The following is a 14,822-nucleotide window of genomic DNA, read 5'->3' on the forward strand; positions in this document are numbered from 1 at the left end:
AACCGACAACTGTGAGATTGGACAAGTCCCCACGATGACGAGAAACACAAACAGCACAAAGTAAATTTCGACAAAAATCGAAACTAACTGTAAATACATAAATTTAAAGAGAAACTGAGAAAAAAATGTTATTGATAGAAGAACTTATTCAAATCGATGAAAAGGCAATCAGAAACTCCGGGAAATGTTAAACTGCAGTCAGTGAGCGACCGCTGACCACCGGTGTTCAACATCAGTTGGGCCCCATTGCTGCTGATGAATCGCAATCAAATTCTGTTGGATCTTGCTGTGCGAAATGATTAAATCCGTTTGGGTTTCTCTTGGCCAATTATTTTTCGAACTGATTGGCTCATGGATAAAATAAAATCCATCGGGTTTGTCTCTCAGCAAGGAAAATAGGAACTGAAAGTCACATCCATGGTAGAAACAAAGAGAAATAAGGACGACATTCGGTCCCTAGTGTAAATGCTGTGCCTTAATAAATGAACTACTATCCCTCCATGATATTCCCACGCCCTGTTATTATCCTTTTAGCGGATTTGACCTTTACCCGTTTGTAAATCACTGTTGAATCAGCTCCCACCACCCATTCTGACAGTGCATTCCAGATCGTTAGAGCTTACTGGGTGCAATAAAATATCCATTCCCCACTGGTTTATATTGTAAGAATTGTATTGTGACAGTGAATACAGTTCAAATGCAATTAACGTGATAAAATTGCCACTCAAACTGAGCAATTCACGCAATTGGCAAATACCCCAGGTTAATCAGTGGCTAAACCATTTTTCTTGATGATCCAGATTGAACGTGGTGTGGATTACAGACGCGGTGAGCTGTCTGCTGGTGATTTAACCTGAGGATCACCACACCTCAGGCGAGAGACAAGGTTGTGAAGGCGGGGCCTTCACAAATAACCTTAGCCAATATGGAAATTGACCACATGATGTTGGCCATCACCACCCAGCTTGCCAGCCAACGAAGCTAAACGGGCCCAGACACAGTGATTACCGAGGCAGTGATAGGGAAGGCAGTGGCCTAATGGTATTGTCCCTAGACGAGTCATCTCTGGACCTAGAGTCATTTGCTGGGAACTGGGTTTCGAATCTCGCAATAGCAGATGACGAACTTCGAATTCAGTGGAAGAAATAAATCTGGAATCAAAAGTCTCAAGATGACCATGAAACCATTGTGGATTATTGTAAAGCCCCATCTGGTAAACGAATGTCCTTTCAGGGAGGAAATATGTCTTCCAACCTGGTCTGGTCCACTTGTGACGCCAGACCCACAGTGGTTGACTCCTTTTTCCCCCACAGTGAATGACTCTTAAATGCTATCAGGGATGGGCAATAAACGCTGGCCCACCCTACGAGGTCCACATGCGATGGGCGATATAAAAAATATGCAGAGCTGGAAAAAAATCTGAAAAAGGCAAGGATTAAAGACAGACAGAGATGCATCACAGAGCGAGCTGTGTGCGAAATTGGGTCTGTCCTCCTCAACATTTTTAGATGTTTCTAAAGCTGTTTCCGTGCTCTGTATCACTGTGTGTGTAGTCCTCAACATGTTCAGGTTTCTGTCCAGCTCTCTCCGTGCTCTGTGTCACTGTGTGTGTAATCCTCACCATGTTCAGGTTTCTGTACAGCTTTCCACGTGCTCTGTATCACTGTGTGTGTAATCCTCATCATGTTCAGGTTTCTGTACAGCTCTCTCCGTGCTCTGAATCACTGTGTGTGTAATCCTCACCATGTTCAGGTTTCTGTACAGCTCTCTCCGTGCTCTGTATCACTGTGTGTGTAATCCTCACCATGTTCAGGTTTCTGTACAGCTTTCCACGTGCTCTGTATCACTGTGTGTGTAATCCTCAGCAAGTTCAGGTTTCTGTACAGCTCCCTCCGTGCTCTGTATCACTGTGTGTGTAATCCTCACCAAGTTCAGGTTTGTGTACAGCTCTCTCCGTGCTCTGTGTCACTGTGTGTGTAATCCTCACCATGTTCAGGTTTCTGTACAGCTCGCTCCGTGCTCTGTATCACTGTGTGTGTGTAATCCTCACCATGTTCAGGTTTCTGTACAGCTCTCTCCATGCTCTGTATCACTGTGTGTGTAATCCTCACCATGTTCAGGTTTCTGTACAGCATTCCACGTGCTCTGTATCACTGTGTGTGTAATCCTCACCATGTTCAGGTTTCTGTTCTGCTCTCTCCGTGCTCTGTATCACTGTGTCTGTAATCCTCACCATGTTCAGGTTTCATGTACAGCTCTCTCCGTGCTCTGTAGCACTGTGTGTGTAATCCTCACCATGTTCAGGTTTCTGTACAGCTCTCTCCGTGCTCTGTATCACTGTGTGTGTAATCCTCACCATGTTCAGGTTTCTGTACAGCTCTTTCCGTGCTCTGTATCACTGTGTGTGCAATCCTCACCATGTTCAGGTTTCATGTACAGCTCTCTCCGTGCTCTGTAGCACTGTGTGTGTAATCCTCACCATGTTCAGGTTTCTGTACAGCTCTCTCCGTGCTCTGTATCACTGTGTCTGTAATCCTCACCATGTTCAGGTTTCATGTACAGCTCTCTCCGTGCTCTGTAGCACTGTGTGTGTAATCCTCACCATGTTCAGGTTTCTGTACAGCTCTCTCCGTGCTCTGTAGCACTGTGTGTGTAATCCTCACCATGTTCAGGTTTCTGTACAGCTCTCTCCGTGCTCTGTATCACTGTGTGTGCAATCCTCACCATGTTCAGGTTTCTGTACAGCTCTCTCCGTGCTCTGTGTCACTGTGTGTGTATTCCTCACCATGTTCAGGTTTCTGTACAGCTCTCTCCGTGCTCTGAATCACTGTGTGTGTAATCCTCACCATGTACAGGTTTCTGTACAGCTCTCTCCGTGCTCTGTATCACTGTGTGTGCAATCCTCACCATGTTCAGGTTTCTGTACAGCTCTCTCCGTGCTCTGTATCACTGTGTGTGCAATCCTCACCATGTTCAGGTTTCTGTACAGCTTTCCACGTGCTCTGTATCACTGTGTGTGTAATCCTCAGCATGTTCAGGTTTCTGTACAGCTCCCCCCATGCTCTCTATCACTGTGTGTGTAATCCTCACCATGTTCAGATTTCTGTACAGCTCTCTCCGTGCTCTGTATCACTGTGTGTGTAATCCTCACCATGTTCAGGTTTCTGGACAACTCTCTCCGTGCTCTGTATCACTGTGTGTGTAATCCACACCATGTTCAGGTTTTTGTACAGCTCTCTCCGTGCTCTGTATCACTGTGTGTGTAATCCTCACCATGTTCAGGTTTCTGTACAGCTCTCTCCGTGCTCTGTATCACTGTGTGTGTAATCCTCACCATGTTCAGGTTTCTGTACAGCTCTCTCCGTGCTCTGCATCACTGTGTGTGTAATCCTCACCATGTTCAGGTTTTTGTACAGCTCCCTCCGTGCTCTGTGTCACTGTGCTGTGTGTCGGCTCAGTTCACAGTAATACACAGCGGAGTCGCTCAGTTGAATTTCGGCGATCTGTAACCGGCTGATTTTGTCGACATGATCGATATAAGCAGCAATATTTCCTCCGGCAGCTTTTCCTTTATTCTCCTCTCCTGAACTGTGTCTCTGAAGCAGGTATTCCAGAGCCTGTCCTGAGGACTGACGGTACCAGTGTACTGTGTACTGACAGATCCCTGAATATTCCCAGTTTAAAGTAACTGTGTCACCGGCACCAGAGGTTTGGAGAGGTAGGTTCTTGGACACCAGGGAACTGGAATCTGGAGGATTAAAAATGAACATTGTTTGTTTGCTTCGCCGCTGTTAACCCCGGGCGTGTTAGTCGACTGTGTGAATGGTTCCTCTTAGTTTGATTTGCAGCCAATTAGAATCGCATTCTGTATTTGAAAGTTGATCATAGCAGGAGATGAAACGATATTATCTTTTTTTAATGAATTGCACTGTCATGGTCAAAGATTCATAGCAACTTTCAAAGGGTAACGAATCGGCGTTTGAACGGATAAATCGCATGAGTACTGGGAACAGTTGTCTGTCATATTTAAAGAGGCAGAATGGCCGAATGTCATCCTTACCTTTGTTCATGGGATGTTACCCAGCTCTTAATGCCCACACCTAATTCCGTTTGAGTGCAATTCAGAGAGCATTTTTAAAGGACTCAATTGCTGTGGATCTGGAGTCACCTGTAGATCTGGTCAGGTTGGCAGATTTCCTTCCCAACAGGATATTAGTGAACGCCATAGGTCTTTATGACAATGGCAATGGATTAATGGCCAATATTATCATTTTACTGCACAATTATGTTGGGAGTGGAACCCGGTCCGCAGAGCGTGCCCCTGGTCTCTAGATTACCAGCATAGTGACAATAACACTGTAGCATCGCCTCCCTTTGATTCTATGATCTACATCACATTTCTGTTAGTTTTCTTTGTGAGAAACAAACTCACTGGAAAACTTTAATCAGTGAGGTCATCAGTTTCCAAGAAGATAATGGCTGAGTTGCGGCATCGAGTCGGCACCGGCTCGTGGAAAGAGCACCCTACCCAAGGCCCACACTTCCACCGGATCCCCATAACCCAGTAACCCCACCCAACACTAAGGGCAATTTTGGACACTAAGGGAAATTTAGCATGACCAATCCACCTAACCCGCACATCTTTGGACTGTGGGAGGAAACCGGAGCACCCGGAGGAAACCCACGCAGACACGGGGAGGATGTGCAGACTCCGCACAGCCAGTGACCCAAGCCGGAATCGAACCTGGGACCCTGGAGCTGTGAAGCAATTGTGCTAATCACAATGCTACCGTGCTGCCTACGTGCTGTTACTGTGGGAACTTGTCCCAAAGCCTCACAGTTGTCGGTTGGCATCTGTCTGTTCAGTTACCGCAGTGTTTTGTCTGTTACTCACTGGGAACTGCCTCTTCCGGCTCTCTGAACATTTCAATGCTTTCTGCCTATTAACTGATTCTCTCCCGGCTGCTCTGGGTTGACTGGGCTCTAACTTTAACATTGTACAAGATTGGCAGAAGAGAAGTAGATCATCCGGCCCGACTGCTTGATGTCTGAGTAAATACTCCAGACCAACCTGCCGCAGCCCCAGTCTACTTGACAATTTCTTTCCAGCTCTCTGTGTCGGTCTATTCCGCTCTCCTTTCTGTACCTCCAAGTCTATCCAAAATGTAGCAATATTATCTCCTCCACACACGCCATTTGGCATTCGCCTCCGCATTCTGACCTTCCTGTGTTGACATTTGTTCTACTTATATATGTAGTTGTTTTTGCTACTGATATACATTAATCACTCATTGCTGCGGACCCATCCACAAATAAATACTTGTTACACATTCACGAAATCGAAGCTGTTCATAATTCCAAAACAAAATGTCTGAAGTCTCTCTGTCTTCCAGAGAGCGGGGTCTGGCCTATTCACTTTTTCCAGAGAACCATAGATTTTTGCTGGTATCCTTTATCATAAATGTACAATCAAAGCAGAGTATATTAGATATTGGAGGAAGAGCCGACCACATCATCAATCAGAACTGGCTCGTCAATTCAAGAATATTGTGACACGAGATCACATTCCCTCACTCTGCCTATATCCGTGATAATGTCGGCATCAGGAAATCAATCGAAATTGCCTAAAATACACTCAACCACAGAGCATTCACAGCTCTCTGGGGTATAAAATGCCGCAAACTCACAAAACGGTTTTACTGAAGAAATGTCTTCTCTTGGCTCTCATGGCAGATCCCTCATTGTGAAACTATGGACTCTGGTGTTAGATTTTGCAGCCTGCGGAAGCACACACTCAACATCTTTGTCAAACCCCTTCTCAATATTATATAGCTTAATGAGACTTCTCATTCTCCTGAAATCTATGGGCTATAGGCCTAGACATCTTAATCTATTCTGATGGGACAATCCCTTACTCTGAGGGTTCATTATGATGAACGTTTGGCACAGTCCGTCCAAAGCTTGTAGTTTCCTACCTTAAGTACCCAGAGAAAAACTTTACACATTATTCAAGGCCTGGGTCCATTGCAGCCCTTCCGACCACCACCCTGGATTCAGATTGTACTCTGAACGGCCACCAGAGATCATCCAAACCGTCTCTCCCTTCCTTGCTGATTCTAAATGCACATTCCCCCAGTTTATAATGGTTCCCTATTGTTTCTGTTCACTTTTATAATATTGATATGTCTTCCTCACTCTCTCACTGCACGGTGTTCTTTCAATTAACAGTGATTCGGGACACAGATAAATTACAGCAATCCCATCACTCAAACATCTACATTGTAGCTGAAACGACATCCTGCTGCCCAGGAGAGAGCTCTGCGACCTCGCACCAGTCAACTTACGGACGGATAGCGTTCACTTGGTCACATATATCTCCGTGAGTGGGCCCGGAGGGTCGGTCATCTGCTCATTAAAATGAATTAGTTGTGTGCGAGTACGCGATGTTCATGTTACCCCTGATGTGCCCATTAAGCCAATAATGGTCCAAATACTGTCAGCCTCCATACCCAACCCATCAGTAACACCCCCACGAATCCCCCAGAACCCTGACACTGCTGACTACCTGCTCCATTGGGTCTCACAGACATTTCCCCCAGGACAAACCTGGACCCGTCTCCTCAATCATATCCTAACCCCAAATCCAAATCTGTAACGGAGAATATTCTTGAGAGATTTGTATTATGCTGGATAGGATGAAAACGATACAGACCACAATAATAAACTGACGTTGAACATTAACCAGGACCAGTCTGTAACACGGTGGGGTTTGAAATCACTTACCGGCTGTGATAGTGACCAACGTGCCGGATCCATCCATATAGCCATACTTAAGCCACAGTGACACCGCTCTCAGCCTCCCCGGTACAAGAACTACCGACAACTCAACCTTCCAGAAAATCATCGGCAGAAAGTCGGAACTGCCCGAATAAAGCGGATTTAAACAAATAAACAACATTCACGGTTTCAAAGTCTCCCTCGCTCTTTGTGGGGGCCGGAACTCTTGGTAAATGGCCCCTGGTAGAACATGTTCACTTCATGTAACCCGAGAAAAGTGTCTAAGGAAGATGTGTGTGGTGGAAATTAGAATTAAATTAAAGCAGATTACAGAGATAATAACATCAACCCGATAATCACCTCTCCGCACATGGGGAATTTATATTTAAATTGTACAGAGGTATTTGCTCCGGTCTCTCCCACTGTGACTAACCCATTATAACACAATGTTATAAGTCAGTATCAAATCCCCCGGATATTCGGTGGGATGTGAGACATTCGGTTAACAGCGAGGACTGCTGTTTCCCGTTCCAGATGTTCGACCAGGATCACATCTGGTGTTGAGGGGTTGTAACTGGAATCAGCCATTCCCTGTCTCCATTCACTGACATCAATCCGGGAAAGGCATCAGCATCACAGACTCGGCATTTATAAAACTCCAGATGTTAACGGCAATGGTCCAGTCTCATTATAAACCAGAGTGTGGGACAGACCGTGTGAGGCGGAACTATTGGGATTTCAGGCAGATTAACTCCGCTTCCTCATTTGATTCTGTGATAATCCGCAGTGAGGGATTTTGTATCGCGGGAAGCCGAGACCCATCATTGTGTTTCATCTCTATAATGAGCTTTACAGTAATAGGTGGCGCTGTCTTCAACCTTCACATCCCGAATTTCCAGCGAAAATGTCTTTTCTGCTTCATTCACCGACACAACAAACCTCCCTCCGCTGGAGATCCGCTCCCAATCTGCCACGGAGTGGGTTTGTCTGAAGAAATGCCCATTTTTCAAATAATAATAATAACCATATAAAACACAGGTGATGGTGAGGGACTGACACTCCTCCCTGGTCACCGCTGCCGGCCTCTGTGTCACTGACTGACTGAAACATCCTGGAAATTAAACAGAGACAGTTTAATGGACCATCAGAGCAGAAGCGAACATCAGGGCTAAAACCCCAGACAGGGTCCGTAACTGGGTTGGAGTGGGCAGTTTTATATTAAATCCATACAATATGGGTTAGTCTGATCGGTACTCACGGGGTAAACAGACACACAGGGCGATAACAAGGAGGACTCCCATTGTTCTGCTGCCTGGATCTGATGGTTTATACAATGAAGTGATGGAGCCTGCAGACCTCGTCTCATCTGGAAGAATAGAGTGGGACTGAAGTATTTTCAGACACTTAAATCGGTAAATTTAGCCCCGCCCAAAGGTTTTAGTAAACTTGAGGATTTAAAGGGGCAGCTGGCTGTGAACATGACGTAGAGCCGCAGCTATTTCTGCCTCAGAGCTCTCGGCCCGCGACCCCACTGGCCGTTGCGACCCACAGTTTGGCAATGCACCGCTTTATGTGATCTGGAGATGGTTGGCAGAGGGTAGTGTCCACAAGATTGTCGATGAATCCTCAGCGATCCCGCTCTCTGGTTGTGTGTTGTGTGATTGGCCCTCTATTTGAAAGAGGGAGCCTAGTTATTCCCGCTTTCTTGGCTGTGTGATTGTTCCTCCATTTGAAGGAGGGAGCTTAGTTATCTCTTACTTTATTGGATCTGAGAGCTGGATTAGAAATCCCCTCCCACCTCAGTCTATTGAATAGGGGATGGGGAAGCGTGCTGTTGTGTCAGTGGAGGCTGCCACACTCCTTTCCCTCCAGTAGCGTATTGGGAAGTCACTTCACGCACGTGTATTTATTGCGTGATCGGATTTCCACTCATTTCCATGCTGCTGGGAACATCTTTAAAAAAAACTGATGGTATTGATGGGACCTCGTTAAAATGCTTGATCAGAATTACGGAACCTCAGAACCGGCAGCTTCAGTCAGCCTAGCAACTGAGAATTAGAATACAACATGATGCGGCACATTGACAATACTCACGCAGACAGAAGCCTAATTTTTAAACAGAGTGAACACTCATTTAAACCAATGTATCCTGCCCCATACACCTTCTGACTTTTTCATTTAATATTTGAATTGAATTCATTTCCAGTTCTGTCATATTGATTGTTGTCATTTGCAGTGACACAGAATGACTTGCTTCAATATAGGCAAAGAAAAATACAGACATTTCAAAATGTTTATTAAAAATGGTGCAATGGCATTTACGTTGTATACATAGATCAAGTTTCACTCTAAGGTGCTGCAACAGAATTGTAATACCTGTAATATTCACTGTATACATTCACTGTGAGTCATATAGCCCGAGGGGGATCTATAGAAATCCCAGCCCTCAGTTCACTGTGGTTAAAAGGTTTTCGACAGTGACCTTCCCCGTTTGGCCTATCGGGAGCTGCCTCAAGCTATAGTGGATCCGTAAGTACATAGTCCTAGACCCTGGAATGTGACCGTCTGCAACACGCGGTCGGGGACAACTCTTTGCGCTCTAAAACCAACAAGACTTGGGTCGATCAAAGAGCGTCTTTCACGGAGTTAATGACCCTCCAGCAACAGTTGATGTTTGTCTCGGTGTGTGTCGCTGGGAACGACCCGGAGAACATAGAGGCCTGCATCACGGATCTGCTCGGGGTGAACCTCGACAAAAAATACCTCTTCTCACTCCAAACCTTATTTGCAAAGGGACATTCCACAAATTATAGACAACGGACTCTTTGACCTCACAGTAACCTGGAGGGCAACGTTCAGATGGGGTGAGACTCCGGTTGTTTAGGAAGGATCTACCGGAGAGGGCCTTTCTCACCACCAACCAACAAGTCTTGGTGTTTTTTCAAAGTTCTCGCGCTGAGGCATTCTGCCAAATAACTTTCACAGTCTGCTTTGGGAACTAGCGGACAGGTTCACTCATCTCCTTTTCCCCAAGAGCATGTAGGGCCTTAAGTGCAGACGACTGCCTGATGGCCCTGTGGTCAAATATGTTTCTCTGCAGACGTCTTTCCACGAGGGACAGGTTGTACAGCACTGTACAGCTACTTTGAGCGTTCCCGGGTACCGTGGCCAAACCCATTCTTCACAACACTGGGAATAGATAGAACCTCAGCAAATAGTGACACTTGGCGTTTGCATTCCGAAAACATGCCTAGCTTGGTGCAGCCACGATTAAAGGTGACCGTCGGGATTAGGGCGGTGTTGGGCAAGTTTTACTTTTTTCTGGAGGTTTGCGCATTGTGCCCCTGCGAACCTGCTCCATTTCTGACCCCTAGATGAAGCGGAATATGGATCTGGAACACGCAAACAGTGCAGGAATGACGAATGGACCAGACCTGCGCCACGTACAGCAACACCGAGAGCAACTTGCACCTGATGAACATGTTGGTATCAGGAATGGAGAAAGAGCATCCCTCCCAAATACCCAGGTTTCGGATCATCATGCCTACTCCCTGTTTTCAGTTTCGAACGCTTGCCCTGATCCCTCCGAACCATATGCTAAGCTCCTTCAGGCCATCTTAGCTGGCAGCAAACTGAACATGCGATCGGTCAGCCCAGTTCCCAAAGACCATTGCCTCGCTCTTGCCACAGTTTACCTTGGAAACCGAGGCCAAGCGAACTGATCGCACTGACAGCGGATTCAAGCAGAAGAAGGCGACTTCCTCCATGTACAGAGAGGCTTTGATTGAGAACCCCCACTACCTCGGATCATCAATCTGCTTCTGTCCACATCCTGTCTGATTGACTCAAAAAAGAGTTCTACACAAGACACGAATAGGACGGGAGATAGATGGCGGCTCTGCCTGTCTCCAGATTTAATTAGAAGTCTTTCTGGTTCCCACCCATTGATTGAAACTGCGCTGCTGATGCTTGTGCAGTGCAGTTGGATCCAATTGTGGATTTTATCCACAAACCACATTTTGGAGTTCATATCCATCATGTATGTGTGCTATATTCTGTCAAAGGCCTCTTCCTTATCCTGGCTGATGACGCAGGTATCCACAACCCTGTTCCGCCTATAGGCGATCGTATCTCTGAGTAACACGGGACTGTCAGAGACCTTCTTGCCTGGTACAGAGCAGGTCTGCCCAGGGTGGATCACCGACTCCAGAGCAGACCTGACTCGATTGGCAATGACCTTGGATAGAATTTTGTCGTCCACATTTAACAGTGAAATGGATCGCCAATTTCTAATTTCTTCCCATTGCCAATTCCGCTTGTAGATAAGGGTGATGATGCCTTTCCGCATTGATTCTGGTATTCTCCCGACCAGCATACTACCGTACACTTCAAACAGGTCTGGGCGGATCAGTCCCACAGAGCTGAATAAATTTCAGGCGATAGTCATCGCTTCTGGAGTTTTAGTCTTCTGGAAGGACTCGAGCGCCTTCGTCTACTGATCCAGAGTTAGCAGAATATCCAGGCTCTCCCTTTTGCTATTCTCTCAGACCCCCGGGAGAAAGGATGGGGCAGAATGTCTGTGGGCTCCGCCTCATTAGATTCAACATAAAAGGATTTGTTGATCCTCAGAATGAACCGTCACCTTCCTTCAGGCTCCTGATCACAGCGATCTCTCTGTATACCTTCGTGACGAAGAAACGCGAGCCTTCTCAACACCTTTGACAATGAAAAGGTGATGGTCTGTCTGCTCCTGTAGATGATTTCTTGCACTGTGGAGTTACAGACTCGGGAAATATCATGGGGAACAAGTTCAATCGAGTCCTCAATATGCTACTTCTCAGTATTTCCTTCCCAGTAAAATTCCATCCTCCTCCGAACTGCTATATCCAAACTATTCCCATGATTTGTTCAAAGACCCCAATCACTATTTTGTGTAATTGATTCATCTTGTTTTAATTATCTCTGAACCCACCAGTTATTCTGAACAAATAGACTCTCTGTACTTGTGGTGACCAAAGATAATGATAAACTGATGGAACAATGGAGTAGGTGCTGAACAATCATTCAGAAAGGCAAGTATATAACATCAAACGGCAGAATTTTTATAAAGGTGACAGAAATCAATTTGGAAAGCTAATATTATACATAGATCAGAATTAAAATAAGCAAATGCAATTCGACAACTGAATATCACCGGTTTTGTTGTGTTTTTCGTTGAACAATAATGATCTTTTTTCGTGTTACAAGTAGGCTTACATTAACACTGCAATGAAGTCATCTGCCGTTTCTCTGCCAATTTTGCAGCCTATTTATATCCTGTTGTATTCTCTGACAATCTTCATCACTATCCGCAACTCCTGCAATCTTTGTATCATCTGCAAACCTGCTAATCAGACCTGCTACGTTTTCTTCCAAGTCATTTATATATTACAAAGAGCAGAGGTCCCAGTACCGATCCCTGCGGAACACCACTAGTTACAGACCTCCATTCGGAAAACATATTTCCACTACTACTCTCTGCCTTCTGTGGCCAAGCCAGTTCTGGGTTCATCCAGCTAGTTCACCCCTGACGCCAAAATCTCTTGCACCAGGCTGCAATGAGGGACCATATCAAATGCTTTACTAAAGTCCAGGTAGACAACATCCACAATCCTTCCCTCATCAATTATTTTTGTCACCTCCTCAAAAAATTCAATTAAATTAGTGAGACATGAACCTCCCTCATGCTGTCTATCGTTAATAAGACCATTCACTTCCAAATGTGCATAGATCCTATCTCTGAAAATCTTTTCCATCAATTTCACTATCATTGATGTCAAGCTCACTGGCCTATAATTACCCGGATTATCCTTGCAACCCTTCTTAAATAAAGGTACAACATTGGCTATCCTCCAATCCTCTGGGATCTCACCTGAAGGGCTGTGAAGAGCTCTAGATTGAAGCTGAAGGTGAGAGAATTAGTGATAAAACAGCCAGAGTCATTGTGCTATTTTTTTGCCTAGATTAGGCAGGAACAGTGGGAAATGGAGGGATATGTAACGCACTGAACTATGTTTATATTTGGAATTGTATATTTTATTGTTATAAAACCATAAATGCCTTAATCAAATGTTTGTAAAAAACAACAGCCAGAGTTTTGCGCAGAAATCAGAAATTCCAGGGGAAAAGCTGCATTAATTTCAAAGGGAAATGAAAGCTCCATCTTCGGGCAGCACGGTAGCATTGTGGATAGCACAATTGCTTCACAGCTCCAGGGTCCCAGGTTCGATTCCGACTTGGGTCACTGTCTGTGCGGAGTCTGGACATCCTCCCCCTGTGTGCGTGGGTTTCCTCCGGGTGCTCCGGTTTCCTCCCACAGTCCAAAGATGTGCAGGTTAGGTGGATTGGCCATGCTAAATTACCCTTAGTGTCCAAAATTGCCCTTAGTGTTGGGTGGGGCAACTGGGTTATGGGGATAGGGTGGAAGTGTTGACCTTGGGTAGGGTGCTCTTTCCAAGAGCTGGTGCAGACTCGATGGGCCGAATGGCCTCCTTCCGTACTGTAAATTCTATGATAATTCTATGATTGTGGTCGAAGAGGGAAGTGCACTGATTTGTACAATCTGTGTATAGCACCATCTGGTAGCCAGTGATGGGAGTTGCACTGACTTGGTCATCCAGGGTTTGATACGCCGTGCCTGCGGCTAACTGCTGACGGCAACGAAGAATCCCTGCCGTTGCACGATGGAAAAATCTCCGATGAAGAATTTTAAGAGGCAGTGAAGTAGTGCTCTCATGAGTCCGGTAGTAGAAAACAGTCCCCCAACACTTGGAAAAGCAGTAACAACATATGTCCAGACACAGAAACACCTGATCTGGCATATCAGTGACTCCAGACCCACACAATGTGGTTGACTCTGAAAATGCCTTCTGAAAATTCCTAACGAGCTACTCAGTTCAAGGGCAATACGGTATGGACAATAAATTCTGGCCTAGTCAGCAACGCCCAGAGCTCATGAACGAATAAAAAAACGCCACTTCCGGATGCATGCACGGTCAAACATGTACAACTGCACTAAACCAATCACATGCACACGATACAAAAAGACTCAGATAGACATTTATACATGGACAGATATTGAAGTACACACAGCTTAATTAAAAACCAAACTGTCGCACCGGTTAACTACGATATAACTGGATCCGACCAACCGCATGGTCTAATTCTGCCCAAGACTTAGGCCCTTCTGGTGAGGCCATGCTCAGGGTGAGGGTGTTGATATTGCCAATCTGCGGCAGTCTTCAGATTATCAGAGCATCCAGACCTCTACACAGGAAAGGGGGAGAGGACGCCCAGGCTTACGCCTCACTAATCGACAGGTGGAGATTTCTCCTAGGCTGGAAGTCAGCAGCATACCCACGGCCTCGGAGTGTTTCTCAGACCTGGTCGGGGAACTGAGGGAAGAGAAGATAAAATTCATGATCAGAGGGTCAGATGGAAGATTCCACGATACATGGAAGAATTTCACAAACCTCTTTGAGGAACTGTTCGCAACTAGCAATCAACTCGCCTGTTTGAAAGGGGCGGGAACCATATGGAGATTGAGGGGAGATAAAATAGAGGTGCAGAAGATTATGTTCGGTTTAGATAAGGGTGTTAAACAAACGCTGTTCCTATCAGCTGCTTGTAAAATGATTGCAGAACCCATATTTACGATTTGGAGCAATATCTCCAAAGGGAGATCTAGAGGGATCTAGGTGTCCATGTACATAGATCCCTGAAAGTTGCCACCCAGGTTGATAGGGTTGTGAAGAAGGCCTATGGAGTGTTGGCCTTTATTGGTAGAGGGATTGAGTTCCGGAGTCGGGAGGTCATGTTGCAGCTGTACAGAACTCTGGTACGGCCGCATTTGGAGTATTGCGTACAGTTCTGGTCACCGCGTTATAGGAAGGACGTGGAGGCTTTGGAGCGGGTGCAGAGGAGATTTACCAGGATGTTGCCTGGTATGGAGGGAAAATCTTATGTGGAAAGGCTGATGGACTTGAGGTTATTTTCGTTGGAGAGAA

The 14,822-nt window shown here is 45.7% G+C and overlaps 1 protein-coding gene across 1 annotated transcript; it reads right to left on the reverse strand.

The window, feature by feature from the left end:
- Window positions 1-3,434: 3,434 nt before the first annotated feature.
- On the reverse strand, window positions 3,435-8,078 carry LOC140417808 (uncharacterized). Its single transcript, XM_072501264.1, has 4 exons — window positions 8,036-8,078; window positions 7,612-7,888; window positions 6,784-6,836; window positions 3,435-3,748 (listed from the first exon to the last, which is right to left on the reverse strand). The coding sequence occupies exons 1-4, from the start codon at window positions 8,076-8,078 to the stop codon at window positions 3,435-3,437; spliced, it is 687 nt and encodes a 228-aa protein (XP_072357365.1).
- Between the last annotated feature and the right edge of the window lie 6,744 nt (window positions 8,079-14,822).

Source organism: Scyliorhinus torazame, chromosome 5 (assembly GCF_047496885.1).
Source record: "Scyliorhinus torazame isolate Kashiwa2021f chromosome 5, sScyTor2.1, whole genome shotgun sequence".
Classification (NCBI taxonomy): domain Eukaryota; kingdom Metazoa; phylum Chordata; class Chondrichthyes; order Carcharhiniformes; family Scyliorhinidae; genus Scyliorhinus; species Scyliorhinus torazame.

Bases quoted from the DNA above. Each gene is read 5' to 3' on its own strand.
- LOC140417808 (XM_072501264.1), bottom strand. From the start codon at position 8,078: ATGGGAGTCCTCCTTGTTATCGCCCTGTGTGTCTGTTTACCCC. The intron at 7,889-8,035 runs GTGAGTACCGAT...TTTAATTTCCAG, and splicing joins CCTGTGTGTCTGTTTACCCC to GATGTTTCAGTCAGTCAGTG. The intron at 6,837-7,611 runs TGAAACACAATG...GGTGTCACTGTG, and splicing joins TGTAAAGCTCATTATAGAGA to GCTTAAGTATGGCTATATGG.